The 26,106-nt window shown below is 43.7% G+C and overlaps 2 protein-coding genes and 1 pseudogene across 3 annotated transcripts; 2 read left to right on the top strand and 1 right to left on the bottom strand.

Moving 5' to 3' along the window:
• The first annotated feature begins 452 nt into the window (after positions 1–452).
• On the top strand, positions 453–4,600 carry LOC147331419 (dynein light chain roadblock-type 1-like; annotated as a pseudogene). Its single transcript, XR_015129210.1, has 5 exons — positions 453–456; positions 938–1,091; positions 1,387–1,462; positions 2,996–3,163; positions 3,902–4,600. The product of XR_015129210.1 is annotated as a dynein light chain roadblock-type 1-like (transcript).
• A 1,832-nt stretch (positions 4,601–6,432) lies between these two features.
• Positions 6,433–14,219, top strand: LOC147331420 (microtubule-associated protein 1 light chain 3 alpha). The gene is made up of 4 exons (XM_086293727.1): positions 6,433–6,608; positions 9,609–9,664; positions 10,549–10,655; positions 12,659–14,219. The coding sequence occupies exons 1-4, from the start codon at positions 6,569–6,571 to the stop codon at positions 12,822–12,824; spliced, it is 369 nt and encodes a 122-aa protein (XP_086149853.1). The 5' UTR covers positions 6,433–6,568; the 3' UTR covers positions 12,825–14,219.
• A 3,636-nt stretch (positions 14,220–17,855) lies between these two features.
• eif6 (eukaryotic translation initiation factor 6) lies at positions 17,856–22,963 on the bottom strand. Its single transcript, XM_086293728.1, has 7 exons — positions 22,876–22,963; positions 22,479–22,628; positions 21,543–21,628; positions 21,222–21,397; positions 18,878–19,054; positions 18,613–18,797; positions 17,856–18,420 (listed from the first exon to the last, which is right to left on the bottom strand). The coding sequence occupies exons 2-7, from the start codon at positions 22,583–22,585 to the stop codon at positions 18,411–18,413; spliced, it is 741 nt and encodes a 246-aa protein (XP_086149854.1). The 5' UTR covers positions 22,586–22,628; positions 22,876–22,963; the 3' UTR covers positions 17,856–18,410.
• Between the last annotated feature and the right edge of the window lie 3,143 nt (positions 22,964–26,106).

Below are 26,106 nucleotides of genomic sequence, written 5' to 3' on the forward strand. Positions count from 1 at the left end.
GCGTTCCTGTTGGTTTTACTTCTGTGAGCTTCCGGTCCAGTCTTGGCTGCTCAGGTCTCACTTTACGCTGTCATTTTGTAAACAGGGTGGCCGCGCCCACCAATGATATGCAAACCATTCAGAAATAAATAAATAAAATAGAATAAAAGAGTTTTCCAGAGTTTTCCAACTAGATTATACTTTTTTTGTTGAACTGCACGACATTTTACAGGGATATGAATATGTAGTTTTTACCACATTAAAAACTAAAGTGCAAGTTTTACTTTATTAATTAATACATTTTGAGCCCATGTTTATAAAGCGCTCTAAAATACTGTATATGCAGTATATATGATATAATATTTAATGTGTTTATTATCTTATTATTATTATCAGCTTATTATCATCTGCTGTTTAAACTTTACTAAATCTGACGCTCTGAGATTAAATTAATGAAAATAAGTGAGAAAAATATGAGTACAGTACAATTCTATAACCTATGTTTCTCCTTTTTTGTTTTTTGTTTTTTTAGCACTGAACTACAGTACGGTAACAATTATTTAATTAATTAGAAATAAATCAGTAACATGTCTCTCACACGGGACATTTCTGCACTGCGAATGCGTTTAGTTTCGTTAGTTTATTATCACAGTTATTCTGTTGTTTTATTGTATTATGATTTTGAATTAGAGGCTTTATCTTGTCTGTATTTCTTAACCAGAGTCATCAGAACCGCGTGACTTTACGGTTTTATCTAACCTGGGATGCCCCGGTACTTTGAAATCACATGCTATGTTTTTAACCGAAGTGACTAAACAGTGTGATTTTTTTATGGTATCGATGCAGACCGTCCCACTTTTTTAATGTTATTTTTATATGACAAAGAAAAACAAGGGCTTAAAAATGGAATTTATCGAGGCGAAATGGAATAAAAGAGCCCGTGAAAAACATAGTTGAGAAATCCGACTCTTCGGTTTGGACAGTAAACGTAGCAGTTGCCCCGGAGGTTCTTCTTCTTCGCTTGCCGTCAACAAAACCGGAGTGCTGCCTGCTAGTTTGCAGAGCTTTGAGAGGGTTTTTGGCACGAATTTCTCCACAAAAAAACGAAAATGGTAGGATAAGAGGACAGTTTGACAAGTATCTGGTGAAACTGTTCACATATTTGGCCATCATACTGTAATTTATCAGTTTTACAGGACGGAATTTAATAAATTGCTAACTGAAGCTAGCTTGCTTTTGCTAGTCGGGCGTTGTCGGTTTATTTTTAACCGTTTCTCCCTTTGTGTTACCTTTAAACGCGCTCGCTGGGAGATTATTTTAATTCTGTGTTTGTTGCGGTGTTAAACGATTTAAATCCGTTTATCAGCTCACATGAAATGACTGATCACTGTTGTCTCCGTCCCTCAGGCTGAAGTAGAAGAAACCCTGAAGAGGATTCAGGGCCAGAAAGGGGTTCAAGGAATCATCGTCGCCAATTCAGAGGGTGAGACGACAATGATGTCATTTCATCCCCTCTTTTAAAGACCTTTCCGCTCTTTGCGTGTTTCTTATTGTGACTGCCACCGTGTGTTTAGCAACTATAAGTCCTCCGGGGTCTGATCCAGAACTCAGGTTTAATAAACTCCGGGTTTGTTAAAACTGAGGCAAACTTTAGGTCTCTATCGGGAAAAATAAAACCTAACTTAAATTTATAGTCGGTTACCATGATAAGACACTGTGACCCTTCCCTAATCGGTTACCATGGTAACAGACCGTGTGACCCTGTCCTAACCTGCTCCCTGCACGTGTTATCTCTGGCTCCTCCCCTCCCGTTACACCTGAAACAGCCGACTGACCCTGGATCGATCCAAATATTGATATATCGGTACCAGTGTCAGTATCAGATCGTGATACTTAGTTTCAGAGTGCTTCCTCAGAAAGTAGACATCCCTTTACAAACAGGGTCCTCCTGCTCCTCCTCTTCCTCCTCCTCTCTGTCTCATTGTGTTTTGTTGTTGTGCCGTCACATGACCCGTTTGTGCTGAGCAAACACATGTAGGCTGTAGAGATAAAAAGGAGCAATCTCACTGCCGTGTGTGGGAAGCCGATTCATGATCAGTTTATACAAACCCAAGAAAACAGAAGTGAACAGTGAAAGAAACAAAGTGAGGAGGAGGAAACTCCCTCACAGACCGAGACCCCCAGCATGGAGACAGAGGCCACTGGCAGAGACCTTTCTGGGACTGATTTTATCACACTGATGAGTAAAAGACTCAATTCAAACATTTAAATAATGTTCTCGGCACCTTGAAACATGGTGCACTGCTCTGTCCTGAATAAACTGCCTTCATATGTTAAAAGCAGCACAACCTAAAGTATGTTGATAATAATATCACAACGTCTGCAGACACTACAGTAATCATCACATAGAGTGCAAAATAAACCCGAGAAGCATCCTTAGTGCTGCAGCAGCATTCACTCATCTTCACGAATACTAAAAATAAACCTTCCACATATTGATTATTGTTTCACTACCTGATCAATAACAAGTTAAACAACATTTAGTTTATAAGGAAAACATAATTGTCATTCGTGGAAAACAATCCTTCGAGCTGTGACAATCCCATAAAAACCAGGAATGCTTGTTTCATACATGAACTTTCACATGCACGTTTTTCACTCTGTGAAATGATGTTATTATTGATGATGTGTTTGTTTTTGTCTGCTGGTTTTTATTCACCCCTGTTCCTTTAATTTACCACACTTACATTTTCCTTGGTACATAATAAAGCTGGAATCCCATCAAATTATGAATTTAAATACTTTACCTGTAACTTGACAGGACAAAATGTTACCGAAGACAAAAGTATTTTCCTTCTTCGTCCCATTTTTAATAAAAAAAATTTTTTTTTTGAGTAATTGAGATCTATTTTACTGTCACGCTTCAGTTTCAGCAGCAGAGAACCAGTAAAGTAAGGTGTGATGTGGTTACTGGGTCCACGTGTGAATGTCCATCTCATAAATGTTTTCCCTTCAGGAATCCCCATCAAGTCGACTCTGGACAACTCGAGCACGGTGCAGTACGCCGGGCTGATCCACCAGCTGGTGATGAAGGCCAGGAGCACCATCCGAGACATCGACCCCCAGAACGACCTCACCTTCATGCGCGTGCGCTCCAAGAAGAACGAGATCATGATCGCTCCAGGTGAGAGCATCTGCTGGGAATTACTGCTAAATGAATTCCATTCACCAAAAATGAAACGCTGTTATTCCAGTTAACCTGACTTATAAATGCTTCAAAAGGCTCAAACACGCTCCCATTAGCTGAGCTGAAGCCTAGCAGACAGCCACCATCTACCTGTCTGTCAAAGAGGCCACAGCCCTAATTTTGAGTCTTACTGGTGTCCAAATGGAAGTGTTATAAGAAAAATTCAGCCCCCGTTCAGCTGTTATAATCCACAGTTATCCATAGAAGTGGTTTTCGTATCGGGATGACTCAATGCTGGAGCCTCTGGTGGACGTGAGCTGCAGTTTGTGGCTCTTCAGTGTCGGTTTCATCTTTCAGCCCTGCAGTCGCTGCTTTTGGGAAACAAGTTTCCCCCTCTGGGGGAAAGTCGGGCATTCAAATGATGCCTTTTATCTGTTTACATAACTTTCCATAAGAATTGTGTTTTGCCACCTGCCATGTGAACCAGAAATGGGCAGGATTTTTTTCTAAACTTCTCAAGTCCAGAGAGGTCGGCATCTGGCCGTGAAGATTATTTTACAGCTGCAGCAGCAGTTTAGTAAAACTCGAGATCAGCTGTTTTTATTAAAACTCTACATTTTAAAATATTAAAATGCCCATTATTCAGATTATTTCCTGGCTAAAAAGGCTGGATGTGAACATTTAAGATGCTTTTGTTCCTGAAGTCGTTTAATTTTTTTGCCTTTTTCTTAACAGATAAAGACTTTTTCCTCATCGTCATCCAGAATCCATCAGATTGAAGATGAAGGAGCTGACGTCTGGCTGTTCGCTCGCTTTATCACTCTCATCTAAACGGCCCAGTTTTTCTTTTTTTTTTTCATTAAATCAAAATTTGTGTTTAGCAGAAGCTTTTTCATGGGAAGTAAGGTTGTAAGGTCAGGATGTGTGATCCCGAGGACGGTCAGTCGGCCTGCAGAGGATTTTTGGGTTGTGTGTTTTTTCCATGTTTTAGCATTCCAGCTCCTCGGTGTGTGTGTGTGTGTGTGTGTGTGTGTGTGTGTGTGTGTGTGTGTGTGTGTGTGTGTGTGTGTGTGTGTGTGTGTGTGTGTGTGTGTTTACGTGCACGTGCGTCTCATGTCACCGTTTATTTCATGTGTAGCAAGCAGCCAGACGTGCACGCCAATACACGAGTAACCAGTGAAGTCACAGACACATGACTGGAGCAGAGCACGCTGGTCTGCAGGTCCAGTATACGAGGCAGAACGAAGGACGTGCTTTGTTTTATTTAGCTCACCTTAAAGGAAAACTGCAGATTGTTATTTATTGTTTTGATGGTTAAAATGTTAAGGAGCAGTATTTCACCTGTGAGCAGAGAGCGACACTACAAACACGTCCCTGCTCTTGCGTCAAGTTTGTTCATTTGTAACAATTAAGAAATATAACAATTGAAAACTGTCCTGTGTCTTTGTCTCGTTACTGGTTTTTGGGTTGTTTTTTTTTCTTGTTCAATAAGAGACTCGTGCATCTATCATCAGCTAAGAGTGCTTCATTTGAGTGTTTTGGTAAAAAGGAGGAAGCAGATAAAACTACTTGAAATATCATCCAGTTGCTTGGTTACACATTCAGGAGACAAAAAGAGGTCGACGTGTCACCTCAAGGAAAAACATCCAAAAACAACCCAGCAGAAAAACAGCAGCTGAATGATGCTTGGTGTTAGGGTTACAATGTAGGAGGGACACTAATTTTGAATCATTATTGAAAATAACAGGACATGAGTGCATGTGTAGAGTCAGCAATTACATCTGGTTTAAAAATGCTTCGATGTGCCTCAAAACAAGAGTTTAAAAAAAGCTTTTTTCAACCTCTGGAAGTTAAAAGTCTGCTGCTGTTGTTCTGCCAAAGATTTGATTTCAGGACTCTGAGGCCGTGTTTCAGTCTTCATGTCTGACAGATCACTGCAGAGAAGAACTGCAGAGTCAGCTGGTAGGTTTCAGCTGATGCGTTTGCTAAAAGCAATCATTTTCACATTTCACAGTCCTTTCATTTTTTTGTGCATCGCTTTAAAATCATCCTCAGCTACAAGATTCGTTTCTTACACACTGCTTTGTACACAGTACAAAGTAAAATATTTGCGTCTAAAATATAACGGAAGAAAAGTCAAAAGCAACATAATAGAAATATTTTGACTTCAACCATGACCTCAGTTCCAGAAAATCTGGGAAACTGTAAAATCCAATGATTTGCAGATCTAACAAACCCATTTTTTCTGTACAATAGAAGATAGAAAACATGTCATATGGTTTAACTGAAAAAATGTTCCGAGCCTTGTTCCTCACACACAAAGATTTCTCCAGATTCTCAGAATCTTTCAGTGATATCATGTATTCTAGATGAGGAGATATTCAGTGTTTTCAAATGTTACATCAGGAGCAACATTCTGAAAATGTTCCACGTTTTTATGATGCAGTTTCTGTTGCAGGTAAACCTCTGCCTCCCTAAATGCTGTTTTATACCCAAACATATTACTGATCTATTGCCAGTGACTCACAGACATGCTAAATGTTCCTCCAGCTGTGTTTTTAGTACCACTCACTTTCCCAGCCTTTCATTGCTCATCTCCCATGGACGAATAAAGTACGAGTTTATGAGATCTGCAAATGATTGCATTCTTTATTTCAAATTTACGTTTTATTCAATTTTATTTTATTGTTTAATTGGGGTTTTATATTCTAACTTTTAAAACTTTAGTAAAGTACTCGAGTTACGTTCCACTACAGCACATATCTCGTTAATTCTCTTTATAAACAGTCATCAAAGGAACAAAGTATAAACAAAGTAAAAAACATCCAAAAATAACAGCGAGTGAACACAAAATAGTCATAATCACAACGAGATGAAGATCATCATAGATGGAGAAAAATCGATAAAATCAACACAGCTGATGAAAAGTATATGAAAATGTCAATGAACACAAACAAAACCATCAGAGATCACTGAGACACCCCATCCCCCCACCTCCTCTAAAACAAACCTAGGAACGCCCCTGCTGAAGCAAAACACAGCCTGACATTACAGCTGATTCACGAACCTTTCGTCATTTCCTCTCAGTACAAAATGAAAACGCTGCTGTGTCGCGTTAAACTCTAAACCACCGTGTGAATCACGGGCTGGTTTGTATAACTAGTTAAACTTTGCACTTCTGTTAACGTGAATGCAAAGCTGCTCTCTGGGTTCAGGGATCGATGCACGTCCCCTTTAAATGCAGCGGGTGACGTCAGAGGCTCGGTTTACTGTCTTTGTTTGTCCGGAGCTGTTTTGGCTTCAGACGAACCAGAGACTCGAACCGAAGAGACGGACCTGCGCTGTTGGCTGTAACTACTGCGTTATTCATTTGTGTATAACTGTTTAATAACCGGGACCGAGATGCCGTCCGACAGACCCTTCAAACAAAGGAGGACATTTGGTAAGAAAGCCCCGGGAAAGGTGTTATTTAGCTGGCTTAAGTGCCTGCAAACAGCCGCTGAGCTGCTAGCCCGTTAGCCGCCTAGCTCAGCTCTTTGTATTTAAAGTGCAGTGAAAGGGTGTCGGTGCTGTGTTACTATAGCTGCTACAAGTGTCCGGGAACTAGGGTGGGTAGGCTAACAGAGTATTTCTTTACTCGCGAATCAAAGGTGAAAATCCCGTTTTTACTGTGTGAGGCAGCAGCCTCCGGGCCGAGAGGTGTTAAAGGGCCATCTGGGTCACTGTCCGGCTAGCTCGCAGCCAGCTAGGCCTCCGTTTACACGGCCGGATCACCTCACTGGTCTGTGTTTGCTGAAAGGAAAAACAACATGTGCTGACACATTATCCCAACACACGTGTTCAGCGATTTATGTTGAAATATGAGGTCGAGAGACAGCCCCCCAGAGCCGGGCAGGGAGGAGCCCGGAGTCCGGCTCGTTGCATAATCTTTCCATTTACAGAGAAGCAGAGATGCAAGAAACGCTGCATTCACCGCCTTCTGCTCTGTGCTTATAACCTGCTTTCAGCCGCTCTCGTAGACCTGTGCGTGCTGTTTGTTTAGCAGCTGTTTGAATTGTGTCACACTGACACACATTACAGAAGTGTTACACAACAGGGGACATGTTTACCACACTTGGAGTTACTATAATACGTTTTCCAGTTCACTTTTATTCATATAGCACCAGTTCATGTTAGGGTAAACACCCCCAGAACCCCAACAATCAGAGGATCTCCTGTGAACTGCACATGGCAACAGTGGGGAGAATGAACACCCATTTAACGGGAAGATACCATTCTCAGGGAGAAGCAGCCATCTGCCTCCACCTTTTGATGGAAGGCAAAGCAAACCACAGAAGAGAGAACAGCCAGTCGTCTGTTCATTGCAGCAGATACAATAATGTTTTCAAAAAAGTCACTCAGCAAATATTTAAACGCTTCATTAAAGAGTCGCTCTCGGACGACTAAGATTTCAGTGTAAACATTACTGAAGACGGGGGTCGCGACTGCAGCATCATATATTCCTGTTATGAAGCCCTGAGCTGAGCATTTGCCCCGTCGCCATCTTGTTTGGATTGAGCCTATCAACAGGAAAGAGTTTACTGAGGTCACAGCAAGGGAGCAGGCCGTTTTCCCATGAACCTCTGCAAATCTGCAACCAGATGAGTCGCCCTCTGCTAGCCATTAAGAAAAGGATGTATCATTATTTCAGCATCCTCTTCCTGAAATTTGATGGTAGACGAAGAAAGAAGAAGATGTGATTAATAAAGACAGACTTCAGCCTTGGTTCGTATTCAGTTGCCGACACAGCTGGAAGCACAACGGCTGAGTAATTATTCCTGTTGTGCCGCTGCCTGGGGTGCATGGTAGTTGGTGCATTGTAATGCAAATTCTCTGTGGACGAGTCTTCACGATCACAAAAAATCAACTATCACCGTCTGATACCAAAATTTTTTGCACTTGTGTCCTCGTGGACGTGAAAAGTATAGTCGAGGCTGATCGTTCGGGGTCACCTGATCCAGCCCTAACTTCATAAAACTGATCAAAAAGGAAAATGCGAAGCCTGATCTTAGAGGTGGGAGGTGTGACTCTCTCCAGGAGCCAAGTGAGGACGAATATTTACATTCAAACTAAAGACAGGTGATCTTGCAGAACCTGGAGCAGGACTGTAGCTGGCTTCCAATAAACACCTCCACACTGAAACAAAGGAGCCATTCACACTCAGCTGCTGCTGCTCTGAGCCACCTGAGCTTTGAACCCGGCCGGTATTTGAAAAAGGAAAAGCAGTTTTTCTGAAATAGGCCAGTAGGAGGTTCAGAGAGGGCAGCATGCTGTAAAATTAGATAGTGAGGCAGTAAAAAAAGAAAAAAAAACATTGCAAAGCTTGAAATGGGTACTGAAAGGAAAGCCTGTGGGCATTAAAGGAGACATTTAACATAATAATATGCAAAGCTGTGAAGAGATGCAAACACCAGAGCTCTGCCTTGAAAATAAAAGAGACTTAATGTGAAAGAAGAAGCCAAAGAGACTGATGCTAATTAACCACGTGGTTAAACAGATCCTCTCTGACTACACCTAGTTTACTCTCATGTCATTTTTTTTTCATCACTTTTAAGAAGCTTTAAGTGGTCTTTACCTGAAAACCGACTAAAATGATCTTTCAGTCGCTGGTTCGTTGTCTCCCAGTTGACAACTGTGTTGTTCACTGACTAATTGTTGCAGCTGTGTGGGGGAATGGCTCTCTGCACTGCACTAAACAGCTCTGTGATCTCTGAATGCATTCACACATCACACTAGAAATGAAACGTTACAATATGGCGAGGAAGCAGGAGGTTAGAGTACACAACAGGGATGCAGCGAGGACACAAACTTGTAGCCTTGTAGAGCTGCGGTTCCATTTTTCCCTCATCTGGAACGCAACATTTGTCACGTCTTGTGGATTTTCTGACAAAACACAAACTCAGTCTCCATCTGGAGAGGAGAGAACTTTAAATAATACAGATAATGAAAATATCCAGTGTTTTCCACAAAGTCACATTCTATTAGATAATAAATGAATTCGTGCTTATGTGTGCAGTGCATTCATAAAAGCTCATACTGAGCCAGGAGAATCCTGGAGCACAACAGAGCAGGAACCAGCTGCCCCGCTGATGAACTCACCATCATGGCCACAGTATCCTTGGTGAGCTCAGCGCAGCAGCACATGAAGCAGGTTCTGGTTAAACTGACCCTACAGAGGTGACGGATGGCTGCCATCACCAGCTGGTAGAGCTGGAGTCTGTCTGATTACAGGACTCGAGGCAACACCCACATGTCCAGCCTCACTGTAGGGAAGCAGACATGAAGTCAGAGTTAGCTGGTTGTTATTGGCTGGACTTTCAAAATAAGAGCGAGGATGGTTCCTGGTTCGACTGAACAAGAAATTAACTTTGTTTTTGTGACCATTTGTGTCTTTTCTCCACAGCTGACCGGTGCAAAGAGGTCCAGCAGATCCGCGAGCAGCACCCCAACAAGATCCCCGTAAGCGGCTTCACACTGAATCACACCACACTTCACTGAGCTTTGTTAGTGGAAATAAAGATGATTCCACTGGGATGAACCGGAGGTTACCGGAGTGCAGGAAGCAGAGGGTGCAGTGTCTGAAAGCAGCGAATCAAACCAGTCTTCACTTCAGAGCAATCGATGTGATGCTTCGGTCCACAGTTGACCTTGTACTAAAAATGTCTTCCAGTCAGAGATTATATTTAAAGATTTAGATCATATTTCCCAGAACAGGTTTTAATCTGAAATCAAGTTTTGTAAATTTTGTCTTTGTGAGCTAAAATTTCAGATGTGACTTTAAATAATTACCTCAAAGTCTTACAGCTCACAGACTCCCTCTGTAGTTACACATTTGTGTGCCGTTATATTTCCATACAGCAGGAAAAAAGCCAGAAAATCAGGTTTCAACCACAGACTGTACATAAAAGATGGACATGATTAACGTCATGTGACCTGTTGTTGAGTCCTATTTCTGAAACTTTAAAGCAGAGTGTTTTCCGTCTTTACTGTCTGCAAGCAAAGTGCAACTGTTGTTTACAAAATGAACATTGTGTTTTCTTTAGACAGACTTGAGGCTAGCAAGCGCGACAAACAGGGGAGTCGCCCTCTGCTGGCCATTAGAAAGAACACGTTAAAATGTCCGACATGCTTAGACTAGAAGAAGTCTGAGGTTCAGTTCAAATACGGTCATGTGTAGTTTTAAAGAACATGGCAGCAGCTAAAATGCTAAAATCAAGCCTACAGAGCAGAACTTAAACCAATCAGAGACTTCATGGTGGCCGTGTGCATCTTTTGTATACAGTCTATGTTTGTAGGGCAGGTTTTGTCTTAGTGACACTCGTCTGTGTGCTTTGTGCCTGCAGGTGATCATTGAACGGTATAAGGGAGAGAAACAGTTACCCGTTTTGGACAAGACCAAGTTCCTGGTACCGGACCACGTCAACATGAGCGAGCTGGTCAAAATCATCAGGTGAGCAGAGCTGCACCAGCATCAGCACTGCAGGTTATTAGCTGCCATGTGTGCAGCTGTCAGTGAGCGTGCATTGTAGTCTGTAGTGTTTAAAATACATTTACTGCAGTTTCAGGTCGGTGGATCTGGCACAGTTCAGTTTGCCTGATGAGGAGGAGAGGCTCATTCTGTTCACAGAATAATGGGCCAATAAATTAAAAAATTTACAGTCCAGCAGTAAAGACATATAATAAACCATAATATATCTGTGGTTTGTGAGGCCACTGGTAATAATTATCATCCAAATGCTGAGGAGGCAGAAATAAGATCTTTTTAATGTCAATCAGCCATAAGAGTGAATTAGCTGTAGGTCCGTCGTGCATCAGTGGATTTACAGATGGTCAGCGTGCTGGAGTTTGTACAAGATGAAAGTGTTGGCCTCTAAAGTGAAGGCTGAGGGTGGAAAATGAAAGAGGAGGGAGGTGAAAAATGATAATGCAGAAGTGTTCCTCGATTCAACATCCTCAGTGTTTAGAAAAAGCTCCGTCAGAGTTTCTGTAATGAAGCAGGGTTCAGTTCAGTGCTCAGCACACGTTTGTCTCAGCCTCGGTGTGAGATCCTGTGATGACTAAAATATCAAGCGTGCAGTGTACTCCACCCAGGACAAGGTCACCAGGATCTCACCCTAGAGCCACAGCTGGGCTTAGCCTGAAGAAGGCTTGGTGCACCCCAGTGGGCCCACCACCCAAGGGGGGCGCTGTAGGGGTTTGGTGCAGCGGGGAGGTCCTCGACGATCTCCTCTGAGACTCTGCTCAGGAAACAACGGCTCTTCATTTCACTGTAATGTTGTGCTGCCCGAAGCCCCGCAGATGACGACAGGTCCAACACAGGAACAGCATATAGCCTGTTAATTTTCAAAATAAGAGTCTGCAGCCTAAAAGCTCTGCTGGTGAAACACTTCATGTGTGATGCGAAGCTGTGCGAAGGACCGAGCAGAACAAAGTCAGAAGTGTCAGATGGGTTCATCAAAGAGCCAGAAGCCACAGATAAGAGATAACAGCTGATTACCTGCAGCTCAGATGTGTGAAGCTGCTCCTGATGCAGACTCAGTATGTGCAGGTTTTTTGATTAAAGAGTCTTGGAAATGATAACCAGCAAGTTTGAGTAATAATTCACTAACTGGAGACTTTTATGGACAAAATAAATCTTAAAAATAATCAGCGGATGAATCGATGGTGAAAGTGATCTGTGGTTCAGCCTTCGGTGAATCGGCTGCTGCTTGTTGATTAAAAGCTCTAAACGAACATAAAAGGATATTAAAATCAATACGCAGAGAGCCGGGCGGCCGATGTAAGACCTTTAGAAAAATGCGCTCGCTCATCCTGGACCTTCTCAGGACTCACGTGATCGACTTCTCAATCAATTCTAAGTGATTTTAGGCGCTCTTTATTTTGAGCCGAGCGGATGGGAGAGGAAGGCGGGGATTAAAGTGTGCGCTTTATGCCCGGCGGCTGTGGTCGTGTCATTCAGAGGCAAGAATGTAGACGTTTTATACGGCGGTGCCTCGTACATCATGTCAGGAACCCAAACTATGAACACAACCTGCTGCTGACCAGGTGGTGTGCTCAGCATCAGTTACCATGGTGATTTAGCCAGGTGAAAGGAGAGCCGCTTTCATGAAACAAATCTCTGACCTCAGCACCGCTCAGCGAGCCATTAACCGCGCTCCGTAGTACGACCCTCTGAACCCTCAGTCTCTATGAAACAGCAGCAGGAGGAGGCGCTGCCACAGCTGGAAAAAACAGTCGAGTGTTGGAAAACCCGCAGAGATCATTTCATCTCCCAGTTTCACTTCTATTCCTGCTGCAGAGGTGAAGCCACACCCACTGGTTACACCTCTGTGACCCACTGCAGGGCTGAAGGATATGTCAGTTGCAGGAGTTCAGATAACTGATCTTATCTCCAGCTTGACCTTAAAAAGTGAAGTGATGGGTGGATAAATTTTCCACTTCTCCCTCCTCCAGGCGCCGACTGCAGCTGAACCCCACGCAGGCCTTCTTCCTGCTGGTCAACCAGCACAGCATGGTGTCGGTGTCTACGTCCATCTCTGAGATCTACGAGCAGGAGAGAGATGAGGACGGCTTCCTCTACATGGTCTACGCCTCGCAGGAGACCTTCGGCCGCTGCTAGGGAGGGAGAGCGGGGACGTCCTCGGGTGCTGTGAGAGAAGAAAGGGCGGACGACCAGAAACTCCGCCTCCAGCAGCGCCTTTTCTCCCCCACCCCCCTCTCTTTCTCTCTGTCGTAGTTGAGCACCTTCTTCACTTTGGTCAGCCAGTAGCTCCGAAACCCAGAGAATATCCTGTGTCTCCTTCAAAAAAAAATCCGATCGGATTTTCCTCCCTTCTTCTGTTGGCCCCCCACAGGCTGAGTTCTCTTATTTTGAAAGGGTGACACAAACCGACTAGTGATAAAGAAGTTTTTAAACGATGTCTCGATGATGCGTGATTGATTAACCGATCGGTTTTTCCTCCGTTACGCTACACACGTATCAAACTTGAAACCAGGCAGGCGGAGGTCAGGGTGTAGCCTGAAGGAGTCAAAGCTGATCAGTGCATCAGCAGATGTGTAAGCTAGAAGATTAGAGTCTGAGAAGTTTCATTTTTTCCTTTTTAAACTCATTTTGAATCTGTTTTTTTGTTGTTTGAAACGTAGTTTCGTTTGTGTTTGTAGCTCCCAGTTTGTTTCCTGTCAGCCGAAGCTCAGCGCGCCGCCGCTGGCCAACCATCGGCTGACAATCGGGCTCAAGATTACTGTGATCCTCATCGAGCTGTTAGCATTCACAGTAATTTTCCATGTGCAATATTTCTCCTGACACTAACGCTGAAAAACACTCGCCATTCATATCGTCTGTCTTCATTCACGACCCCGTAAGCACAACGGCGCGAGGTCCCGAAGACACTCGGAGTAGGGTGTGTTTGACGGGAGGGACGACACGGCGGGAGGCTGTTATGCTTTTATTTTGACACGCTGAGGCGCTGCGGCGGCGCCTCCTCCCTGTAAGAACACCACGGTAGCATTCACATAATAAATGTATTTAATGTAGGATCTGAATGAGCTTCTTTTGCACATCGATTAATACAAATATATAAAAAAAGACTTGGTGTAGGTTTTTTTAGTAATTGCTGTATAACAACTCTCTTTTTGTATCTGCTCCTCGTTTCCGTCTTTAACAGGAATTCACTGACAAAAAAAGTTCTGCACTACGAACCTGCATGTTTTACTTTCCTTTTTTTTTTATAAATGTTTGTTGATTTTAAGCTCTGGATGTGATTGTATTGTTTCCATTTAGTCCTTTTTGATGTCTCCCAAACCAAAAACTGAAAGTAAGTGAAAATATGTTTGAAACTGAAAAAAAAAAAAGACCCGTGTTCATTTAAAGGATCGTATAATCGAGCTGTATTACAGAGTGTGTGTTTCTTTAGGCTTTCTGACGTTGTCACTGTACTGAGGGTGTACATAGATGCGTTGCTACAACCTAATTCAAATTATTTGCCAATAAATAAATAAAAAGTTGCCTTTAAAATGATGACTCGGCTTTTTTCTGCTTTGTTGTGTGAAGTCACTTTCAGACGTCTGCTGACTGCGATGGTGTTCAGAGGCAAGACTATAGAAACTGTTTTTGGACACCAAACTGTGGACCTGACTGTAGCAATAAATGATGAGACGACCCCCCTTCAAAGGTTTGTGCGATAGTTGTGCATCAGTTTCTCAGGTGGGAGAACTCGCCTGCAGGTCCTGGGTTGTCTCCATCGTACTAGATCCAGCGACTGAAGGGTCGACTCGGCTGCGTGCTTTGGATCAGTGTCACCGCTACGTGCAGCTTTCAGGCCGAGGACTGCGGCTCGTCCAGCAGCAGTGTCTGATAACATGCTGCACCTCCCTGCTTTGTTCCAGCCTGTGCTGACTCATCTCAAAGTTCAGTTCTGGTCTCGTCACTTTGGTGCAGAAGTTTGGAGGCTCGTCTTGTGCGGGTGTTGAAACCATCTCGCTGCTTTCGTGCTGTGAAGTCTGTGTTTCACCTGAAGTAGCCTGAGAAGTTTTCTTTGCTTTCTGGCAGAAACATCAGTACTCTGTCGTCTGACTGTGTTTACTCTGACTCTGGTTTGGAATCAGCAGGACTACTCATCCTCCACTCCTTCGTCAGACACTGAACTCTACTTTTTACATCCTTTGTCTGATTTTTACAGTTCACTTCATCTCGTGAAGCTCTGTTCTTGTCTCCTGGCTCAGCAGCCACTGACTATTTACACAGAAGCACCGTTTATAATTAAACCTGTCACAGCTGTGGAAAGTTACCCTTAATAGTCAAGTAATCCTGACACGTCTGACTCCCACCCATCCTCAAGAAAACATCCACAAAGGACAAAAACCATGTTTCACTTCTGTCATTTTAAGTTCCTCAACACCTGTTTCCACCTGCTTTGACTTAATTGTTGGACCATTCCAGAGTCTGGGGACAACAGCAGAGCGACCCTGTGGTATATAATGGAACTGAGGCTTTAAAACACATATTGTCTATTTTACAGTCAGTCAAAGCAGCTGAGCTCAGACAGGAGAGATGTGCTGTCTTTGCTTTGTACCAGATTTCTAAAAGCCAAAGAAAAGTCCACAAAAGTATCAGGGGTTATTTGTGACAGAAGGAGAGGAACAAGAGTGAAAAGGAAGGTTTAGAAGATGGTGGTGAGACCTGCTGTGATGGTTTGGAGAGGGTGGAGCTGTTCAGAGGAGGTTCGTGGATGTAGTGAAGGAGGACATGCAGAGGGTCAGTGCGATGAATGAGCTGAGACAGGAGGAGGTGGAGGCAGATGAGTCGCTGTGGTGCCCTCCTCACTTCAGAGCCTCCTTTAAAGCGATGTTTACATCTAGAGCAGGGCGATATGACCAAAAATATTTATCACGATATACATTTAAAAATTTGCGATAACGATATAACTGACAATATAATTGACACCAGACAAAATACTTTACAACTCCACAACTTTATTAGTGCAAAAAAAAAACCCATCAATGTATTTTCACTTAAACAAGCAGCTGTTTTTTATGTGCATTAAAGTTATATAAAAATGTAACAGTGCAAATTCCTTGCTGACAGTTTAACCAAAAGGCATTTCAGTGGAAACTGGCCGACACATCCTCAGCATAACCATGTATAATATGCACAAAACTTAAAAAGAGGTTAAACACACACAATACGGTAATATTATGTTTAAGCGCAGTACGTATCACTCCGCCTACGATAGCCGTAATGCTCCGACAATCCATCAAGCGGTGCGGCTTCGTAGCTCAGCAAAGTCGTACTGAAACATTTGACAGATTTTCGAGCGCCGTGCACATAAAATCGTTTCCAGGTCAGTAAACACAACCAGAGTTCATACATAAGGCGCACGGGATTATAAGGGGCTCTGTCGACTTTCAGAAAAATCAAAGGATTGATTTTAAGTGCGCCGTATTTTCCAAACAATACGGTAATACCGGCCCGCTAGCATGCGCTACCAAAAATAGTGCTTTGTTGTGTATCTGACGGACGAAAGCTAAACCAGTTCCACACCAGTGAAGCTGCAACATTTTTACAAACCAGTTCTGGTTCATCCGTTTCATTTTACGAAGCTTACTGGAAAAACGACTTAAACTTGTTGGTTAAATCTTTGACTTTAGTTAAAAAGAAAAAGGCTGCTTTTTTTGTTTCCTTTATGGGAGATTTTGATTTAGTGAGTTAATAACCTGTTAAATTATGTGACCCCATCTTTATATTTTATTTTCACTATGTATGAAAGTTGCTAATATGTAAGAAATATCTGTTCTCTGAATCTGTAATATATGGTGCATTTTGTTTGTATGTTTATATTACTAATAAAAAAATAAAATAAAAAACGTTTCATTTTATGATCCGCTTTCGCTCTTCTCATTCTGCGTCGCCGCAATGTGCGTATGTAAACAAAGGCACTGCGCATGCGCTTTTTACCCATATTCTATCGCGATATTTCATTTTCCTATCGTTGCCCAAAATTACACCGGTATTACCGTGAACGGTATGATATAGCCCAGCCCTATTTACATCTTCCATCGACACAGCTGTGATGTCATGGTGCTCATTAGGACCACTTACGTTTGACTTCAGAGCAGCTTCGGTGAAACACTGACATCGTCAGATGAACTTCAAGAAACCTGACACCTTTAGGAGTGATGCAACAGAATCGTCCGAAACATTTTGTTTGGCTGAAAAAGTGTTTGTAATATTCATCCTCTCACAGATGAGCTGCAGGTACAAACCTCATGAAACCATCTGCACAACAACTAAAGAGACGAGTGGGAAAAACACATCATCTCTAAGTAACAGCAAACTACTGATAATGATAATAAACTGCTCAAGATGTCACCATTAAGCCTGCAGGGGGGGCTCTGTACAGAGGGAAGTTCCCACCCGAGTCAGAATTTGGCCTCATACTGTGAACATTCCCAGAGGCTCAAAAAAGCTGGGAAAAACTAACCTGTCTGCACTTCGAGGTCCTCCCACTCACAGTTTTCATATTATAAAGGGAATGCTGTGCATGGCTTCATTAGAAAGGGTCACCACAGCAGGGGGCTCCATGTTTGATGCAGCAGATTTTTACACCAGATGCTCCTCCTGGGATTGAATCAGGTGAATGTGTGAACCTCTACAAAACAGAAACGTATCATAGAACAACGAGCTGCTCTGAGGGTTCAGGCTGGACAGTCTGCTGCTGCAGGTGTAAACACCTCAGGTCAGAATTCACCGAAACTCCTGAAAACTTTAGAGAAGGAAAGAAAAAAATCTGCAAACATTGTTGAGAAACCTTCGTGTGTTGTAGTGAGTCCAAGTATTAAAAAAACAGAAGCAATCATTGTGCAGAAATAAAATCTCACCCTCATTTCCTGTTAGACAATTTTGTCCAAACTGAGGGTGGAGTCCCTCCTGAGGGTCACCAGATTCGTTTTAGAGGGAAAAGCTTCGACTTCTTGGACCTTTGCCCTCTAAAACAATCTTCACTTCCATGCACTCCAGGAGCTGCACATCATCTCCGGCTTCCTACAAACCTCTTATGGAGGTTTTGCAGCTGTGAGGTCAATTATTATTATTATTATTATTAATCCTCACTGTGAGTTTTTGAAAGGAGAAACAGAAAAAGCAGCAAACAGATAAAAAGATGATGGGCTTTATTTTTTATACAAGACACACAAGACATTAAGAAACTTCCTCCGTGTCTAGTTTGTCTCGTCACACAGTCTGAGGAAGAACATCCATCTCTGCAGGAGCGTTTCCTGTGTTTGCTAATTACACTGCGCTCTCATCGTTACCGCCAGAAATCATTTCAGAGTAAGTGCACAGAAACACGTCATACAAATGTGTTCTGACTGACTTTAAGAGACTAATCGAGCCGTTCTGTACCTGAAGCATCAGGGTCAATAATCACATCCAGCACAGGTGCACATCGTCACTGTGTAACCACAGGGTTATTATTTCTGCATTATTTCCCTCTCTGCCCGTCCCCGGTCCTGTGAAACCGTTTCAGCTGCCAGGATGTTTTACTCTACCCGGGAAAAGGTGTTGGAAGTACGAAAGGAGAAACAGAAGGAGGCTGTTGGAGTTAAAGGGAGTCGTGTTGTGTGGAAGGAGAAGTTTGAGGTGCAGAAATGAAGTCCGGCGGCAGAGCTTCAGGCAGCAGAGCTCCTCGATGGCAAACGGGAGGCGGGTCTACGCCATGCTGATGGGAAACAGAGCAGAGAGGAGGAAGGTCAGACTACAAGGTTTACACGTCACCTCATTTCCACCTGCGAGCTCCAGAATCAGAGTTACTGTCCCTCAGAGGCAGGAACAGCTGCAGGCAGTGATCCTGCTTCAAGCGCGCAGGACCAGCCCTCGCTGTCGTGTGAGTACAGGTGTGTTTGTGCGTTACCTGTCGATCAGCGAGTCCCTCATGCTGGTGGCGATGGCGGAGGGCTGCGCCGTGTCACCGAGTCTGAACACGCTCTCGATGACCGACAGCTCCGTGCTGGTTGTGTCCAGCCCGCAGAACGCGCTCCAGTCGTTGACCACCATCCCCGCCGCGATGACCTCGCTGCCCCGGTTCACCGTGCCCGCCTGAACAGGAAGCCGGTCACAAAAATTACAATGCGTCTCGTACCGTCGAGTTCACGTGACGGCGTGCAGGCTGCACTCACCACCAGGGGCACCTGCAGCAGCGACGACAGCTCGTCCTGATCTTCTATCGACGTCTTCGGGTGGACGAGGCCTCCCTGGTTGCTGAACGCGCAGTACGAGCCGACGAGGACCTGCTCCGCTATCGTCTGACGGAAAACCTCCACCTTCAGCGTGTCCGCCAGGATCTCCTCTGTCTCCTGGGAACAGAGTGAGTGTCAGCATGAACCCGGGGAAAACCATACTGCTCTCACAGCCACAGATTGTTGTATTCACTTCCACCACACACAAACACGGCGCTGTTTGCTCTCAAGCTTTAATTTAATGTTTGACATAAAACGCTGGCTGTCGTCCTCTTTGGTTTTTTCAATGACCTCAGTGCGCCATTATTGAATCTCTCTCTGTACAAACACACAGTGTGAGCAGCATACAAGCAGCTTTCAGGTGCATTACCTCCACCTTCTGGCAGCTGTAGCACATTACACCCCATCAGGCGGCTAAAAACAAGGCAAACCTGTTTCACACGATCTGATAAATCAGGCCTCTCTTGAGACATTTTTTAGGTCCTGTTATGTACCCTTGTACTTGCGCCTCTGAAACAGGAAGTGGATCACCTCCAGTGTCCAAGTGTTGATTCCTCAACTGATTTTCATTTTTGGGAAGTGGATGAAGTTGCACGGGGACAAATACGGCGAGACGTCAGCGAGGACCGTGACACAGCTCCTGCACTGAGCCGGCTGAGAAAGCACGAGCCAGAGTTTCAGGTCACATGCCTCAGATGTCTCACTCTCACGCTTTATTTACAGCGCAGACGTCCGCCCTCCAGAAACCAAACTACAGGATGTACAGCAGCGGTCCCCAACCTTTGAGCCACAGACAGTTTAATGTCAGACAATATTTTCACGGACCGGCCTTGAAGGTGTCGCGGATAATTACAACAAAACAAAATGATACGACCGAGACAAGAGCTGTGGTATTCTGTAAATATAATAATAAACACTGTGTAACTTTATTAGCAGCGCCCTCCTGAAACGCACCAACAACACTGAGGGTAACATCCTCCTCTCTGCCCCTTAATGCTCTCTGGTCGCTATGGTAACATGTGAATATTTCTTTCAAAATAAGACAACACGGGAAAAGACCCAGGGAAACCGAGTTAACGATAAAAACCCTGAAACCCATAAATCTCACACCTCTCAACTCTCGCGGGTCGGCACCAAACGACTCACAGAGGGGGCGGGGCCCGGGGACCGCTGCTGCAGACCTCAGTAAATGTGACGGTTTCGGACGGTGTCTGAAGCTCTGACAGAGTTCAGACTCTGAGTCAGTCTCCACTCAATTTCACTCAGTGTGGCAGGACACAAAGACCAAACAGCACACAGTGATAACGGCACACTGTCATCTTCAATCGATGATGCAAACCCAGAGGAAAGATAAAAAACGGCGGGTGTCCTCCTGGTCTCCCTCCTCCTGGCCTCCCCCTCCTCCTGGCCTCCCCCTCCTCCTGGCCTCCCCCTCCTCCTGGCCTCCCCCTCCTCCTGGCCTCCCCCTCCTCCTGGCCTCCCCCTCCTCCTGGCCTCCCTCTCCTCCTGGCCTCCCTCTCCTCCTGGCCTCCCTCTCCTCCTGGCCTCCCTCTCCTCCTGGCCTCCCTCTCCTCCTGGCCTCCCCCTCCTCCTGGCCTCCCTCTCCTCCTGGCCTCCCTCTCCTCCTGGCCTCCCTCTCCTCCTGGCCTCCCTCCTCAGCTGAAACCTTCCGGTTTGGAAACTTTGGACTCTTTCTTGTGAAATCTGCTCAGAGCCAAACGAGGATCCTCGATATGAAACAGAGGAAGATGCTTGTGCACAGACTGGGCTGTGGGAGGCGGGACTTCCAGCTGCCTGGCTGTTAACTAAGAACCTCTGACTCAGCTAAATTTCAATAAAGTGTTTTTTTTTCTCAAATGAACATCTGCTCGACTATTTTGGTCAGGACTGAAATGACGATTGTCCTCCAAGTTGGAAAAATTAGTGAAATTTTAAAAAGAGTTAAATGAATTTATTTAAGCTTTAATTCTAATTGGAAAAATCATTTAGTGAACTAAACCTGCTGCAGTGTGGCAGGTGGTGACCTTTAAGGAAGAGGATGAGCTGAAGAATATTTTGAATACAGTGTCTGTAGAGTAAATGCACAGCCTGAAACATTAAACCGAAACAGCCTGAAAAAAATATCTGAGTGAACTGAATGAGGTTGTTAGAAGCTTCACAGGCGAGTACAGAAGAGTTTCATATTTTACTTCACTAATTTAAGTAAAACGTGAATTATTCCAGCCAAACAAAACGATGTAACCCTCAGAACAGCCGAGGGATGGGGCGCGTTTGATTGTCTCACCCTGTCAAGGTCGGGATGGACCAGCGCGACGTAGTCATTGCAGGCGATGACGTTACCAAGCGCGGACAGCCTCTCCTCGACTCTCTGGATCCTCACGGTGTCTGGGAGGCAGTTTCTGATGTGCTGCAGCTCCTGGTCTGTCGTGTTGTTGGGAACCAGGAGGCCGTGACGATTTCCTGAACAAACGGGAACGAGTCGAGTGAGTCTGACTGCAGCGGTCCGAGCACAGAGGAGTGCGACGGCCATGTTTAAAGATGAAGGCAGGCAGTGGTGTGTTGTGAAGGATGCATACACTGCACACATTTATCCAGCTTTACTCACCCACACACATCCTCCCGATGATGCGACAGCCTGCTATGGAAGCGTGAACCACTGGGATGGTTTCTGACAGCTCCCCTTCAAACACACTGAACACACAACATCAGATTACTTCCAACAGACGAGGAAAATATACGTCAACAAGAACCAAGTGAAACACTGATATCAGTGATCACCATCAGTAGCCACGAGGCTTCCACTTTGTTGGACTTTCATCTCTGCTTTTTGCAGATGCTGTGGCTCTGTTGGTGGCCTCCAGCTCACACTGGAGCGTTAGCTGCAGAGTCTGAAGCAACAGAAATGAGAATCAGCACCTCCAAGTCTGAAGCCACAGTCCTCAGCAAGAAAAGGGCGGAGTGCCCATTCCGGGAAGGAGTTACTGCCCCAACTGGAGGAGCTTAAATATTTCAGGTTCTTCACAAGTGAGAGGAGGGAGGAGTGGGAGATGACAGATGGACTGACGCAGCGTTAGCAGTGACGTGGATGCTCTACCGGTCTGTTCTGGTGAACAGAGACCTGAGTGTGAAAGTGAAGCTGTTGAATTGGTGGCAGATCTACACCTCCACCCTCACCTACAGGTTCTGGGTAGTGACTGAAAGAATCACACTGTCACACGGTCAGGGACTCGGAGTAGAGCCGCTGTTCCTCCTCATTGAAAGGAGCCAGGTGAGGCGTTCTACAGGGAGGAGGCCTGGGGGCGGAGCCAGGGAACGCCTAGGTGTTTACCAAAGTGGTGATGGATGGAGATTATTAAGTTTATTATTATAACACAGCTGACTGAGACCGGATCACCTGGACTGACTCCGGTAGCAGGAAACACAGCTCGTTATATAAAGGCTGAGGAATGTGACGCACCTTGATGACATCTGGCTGTAACTTTGGGTCCCAACTTCACCTCAAAGTTATCAAAGTGTGGCGCTTGTTCAAAGGTGAACTCACCTGTAGAAGTTCTCGGAGCCGCCGATGGCCACCAGGCAGTACGTGTTGGTCAGTTTGGCGAAGCAGCCGATCTCGTTGTTTTTCTCAAAGGCGGCTCTCACAGCCATGATGAAGACGGAGGAAGAGGTGGATGATTTACCTGTGAAACACCTGAAAACCAGCAGTGACGGTTTATAGCCCGAAGTCACACCTGTCTGTCTGTTTACCTGGATATTTACGAGCGCTGACAACCAGCTAACTGGCTAACTAACCGGCTACTTTCCCTCAGGTTAGCTTTCAGACCGGAAACGGTCTCATTAAAACGTTTTTAAAATCACTGGACACCCTAAACGTCACACGCCGTGACGTCAGTTCTTCAATAACTTGGTAAAATTTACGTGAAAAGAGGAGAAATCACCTGAAACAGACTCGTGGCCTCCAAACATGCGATGTGGTGCCGTGCCTCAACCCCACGTGTTCACTTCCGCTTCGGGGTTAACGTGGTGACGTAAGACGTAACACGTTTTTTTTTTCACTTTTAAAACAAACAGCGGTTCCCTCTTTAAAAATCTTAATATATCTTTGTTTTTATTTACTGTCAAGCTGGATTCAAATATTTTTTTATTGTTTCGTTTTAATTTTTTTATTTTATGTCTCATTCATAAAGTCCGTCCAAAAACACTGACGTGTCTCTTTTCGTTCCCGAACGTCCACAAACTGCTGTTTGTTAATAATAAACACAATAAATTATTTATTTTTTTTATTCATTGTTTTTGAAAGTGACGATTCATTTTATTATGGTCCCAATGCAAAGCATGAAATTATCTGTTGCTTTATAAATATTGCTAGTTTCTGACCTTTGACCCTAGTTTGACTTTTACCCATTACTTTTAGAATAGAACAGAATAGAATAGCTTTCATTGTCACTGTTACAAGAACAATGAAAGGCTGTTTGGCATTTCTCTATGTGTGGGAAGTACACAATAGCGTAAGTATTTACACAATCACAGACAAATTTACATTTACACAAGAAAGATATGGACAAGTTATACATACACCTGCAAACATACACGCACATACATACATATGTATATATACATGTATGCATGCGTACATACATACACACACATATTTCCGCATACACGCATACATATATATACATACACATACATGCCATCATTCGTTAAATACATTAAATAAAGTCCTGAGAAGTTTTAGTCGTGTAAAGCTACAATACACTAATGATGTAAAACTGGAATAAATGCAGAAAACTGCAAAATTAAATGCAAAACTACACCAAAAGATACATTCAAAATAATAAGTGTGGTATTAAAATGATAATTATTACCTCTGTTACTGTCTCATACTGTCACCGTGCCTCACGCAGAGCGAGGCTCTGTGGTTAAACAGTCTTGGGCTAAAGTTTTGTCGGTGGCACAAATTCTATGTTTCAGACACTTTGCTGCTTCACTTTTAAATCTAGATTGTTTCTGATACATCTCTGAGATATCAAAAGAATAATCATGATTGTCTTTTTTAAAAAGAACTTTATTGTCATTTAAATGAAATGTATGCAGAGTCAGTGTTTAGTGTGGACCCTTCTTCCCATCCCATGATGAGCAGCTGTTTTTATACAGAAACAAAATCATGTCAATTATGAATTCATTTCTGACACTAAATTATTACACATTCAGGTTTGTTTTTTTAATTTCATATTAATAATCTGTGCTGTTCTGGATGATCTGAAATGAAGGTGTTCTGCCTTCTAAGTTATTTAGTTATTTTTCCAGCAGGTTTTTACACCATGTCTCTGTGCCTGCGAGCGCGTGCACGAGCACAGGAGGAGGCAACATGAAAAAAAATCTTTAAACTGTTTTTTCTTCCTCAACAACCTGCATAGCAACCGCCATCCTCCTCCTCCTCCGTCCTCGTGCTGCGCCGTGGTTTGCTCTCTCAGCCTATCACGTCGGCCTCTCCGCGTGACGTCTTGTTTTGGTGACACTTCCATTAGCTCACCACCTGCGTGACGTCACAGCAGCAGGTTGGTAGAGATGGGTGTGGGGTGGGTTACCAGGGCGGAGGGAACAAAGAGCGGCAGAGAGAAGTAAGAGGTATCACTCCGCCCCAGCGTTAAAGTCTGTTTATACCTGCGCAGGTGCGCCCAGTGTGCCTGATGCGGGCACAGAGTGCATTTAGACTTCCATCTTCATGTGAAGTGTTTCCAAAAGTTTCCTCACAGAAATATAAAAACATCCGAGGACCTGTCACAGCCAACGATCCACCTCATCTTTGGACAAGAGCAGTGTTGGTCAAGTTACTTGAAAAAAGTAATCAGTAACTAATTACTGATTACTTCCCCCAAAAAGTAATCCCGTTACTTTACTGATTACTTATTTTCAAAAGTAATTAATTACTTAGTTACTTAGTTACTTTTTAAAAACACGATTTACAACCTGAAGAGGTGATAAAGTGATAGATCTTTCAGCCCAATTCTACTTTTTCTACATAATCATCATACAAAATGTAATCAAATGGAAAAGTCTCTTTTTAAAACTTGTTTTATTAGTTTTAATCTTTTAACTTTATGCATCAAGCAAACATTTAATTATATGCAACATTCTCTGACTGGAAGAAATTAGTTTAACATTTAAACCTATTTTCTGCACATTCCAGCTCATAAAATAAAATATTTTTGTGTTTACACTCAGTCTTTCAAATAGATGCAAGTAAAACACAGCAGAAAATAAATAAAGTCAAAGACTCAGCGGTCCTGTTGCTCTATTTTCACCTGTAAAGCAGGAGTGGGCAGGCGGAGGTTTACCCTGGTGCAGGTGTGCCGCGGTCAGTGGAAGAATCCGCGAGTTTCTCTGTGAGTTTCCCATTACGTCGTAGCTACTCGGTGCTTGTTGGAAGTTTAGGGGTTTTTTCGCTGTAAAAAGAAGTTTTCTTCCCACGCACAGCGGACACTAATGTTTTTGTCACTTTTTATGGAATCAAACTCAAAGTAAGGTCAGTGCTTCCACGCTTTAAACGCTGCACGCTCATACTCTCTCCGCACTCGATATGTGATCCACTGTTGATCTGCACACAGCTGTTGTCACAACGTCGCACTCGCTTACGTCACTGTCATCAGACACTTGCAAAAAAAATCACGTTTTAGTAACGCAGCGTGCTTACGGGAAAGTAACAGTAATCTAATTACCTTTTGTGCAATGGTAATCCCTTACATCGTTACTGCCCATCTCTGGAGAAGAGTCTCTCTTTGGACCTCTGAAGGGTTGAATAAACACGCCCAGGCAGACGTTAGAGGAGCTTAAAGAGCTTTTTCTCTGTTTATGGATATTTTAAGTTTCTATTTTCACTTATTTTGCATCTATTTTTTCACCGTTTTCATCTCATTGTTTGTATCATTTTGCACGTCTCTGGTTTGCTATTTGTGGTCATTTTTCGTCTGGAGTTTTACTGCTGTGATCACTCAGTGTCTGATGTCAGTTGTTGTTGGCGTGTCCTTGTCATAAATTCTATTTTTGTCTATTTTCAATCACTCTGGTCTCTTTGTGATCATTTTGCAGAAACCTTTTGTTCTTTACTTTGTTGTTTGTGTTTTTTGTGTGTTCAGCTTGGTCTGTTTTTTTTTTCTCTTTGTTTG

Source organism: Aulonocara sp. 'chitande type north' Nkhata Bay, linkage group LG5, assembly GCF_057382095.1.
Source record: "Aulonocara sp. 'chitande type north' Nkhata Bay isolate Kocher_YH1m ecotype deep benthic linkage group LG5, A_spYH_male_GT1.1, whole genome shotgun sequence".
In the NCBI taxonomy this organism is placed as follows: Eukaryota; Metazoa; Chordata; class Actinopteri; order Cichliformes; family Cichlidae; genus Aulonocara; species Aulonocara sp. 'chitande type north' Nkhata Bay.

Bases quoted from the DNA above. Each gene is read 5' to 3' on its own strand.
- LOC147331420 (XM_086293727.1), top strand. From the start codon at position 6,569: ATGCCGTCCGACAGACCCTTCAAACAAAGGAGGACATTTG. The intron at 6,609-9,608 runs GTAAGAAAGCCC...TTTTCTCCACAG, and splicing joins CAAACAAAGGAGGACATTTG to CTGACCGGTGCAAAGAGGTC. The intron at 9,665-10,548 runs GTAAGCGGCTTC...TTGTGCCTGCAG, and splicing joins AGCACCCCAACAAGATCCCC to GTGATCATTGAACGGTATAA.
- eif6 (XM_086293728.1), bottom strand. From the start codon at position 22,585: ATGGCTGTGAGAGCCGCCTTTGAGAAAAACAACGAGATCGGCTGCTTC. The intron at 21,398-21,542 runs GTGAGTAAAGCT...CCGTTTGTTCAG, and splicing joins CATCGGGAGGATGTGTGTGG to GAAATCGTCACGGCCTCCTG. The intron at 19,055-21,221 runs GTGAGACAATCA...CTCTGTTCCCAG, and splicing joins TCCATCCCGACCTTGACAGG to GAGACAGAGGAGATCCTGGC.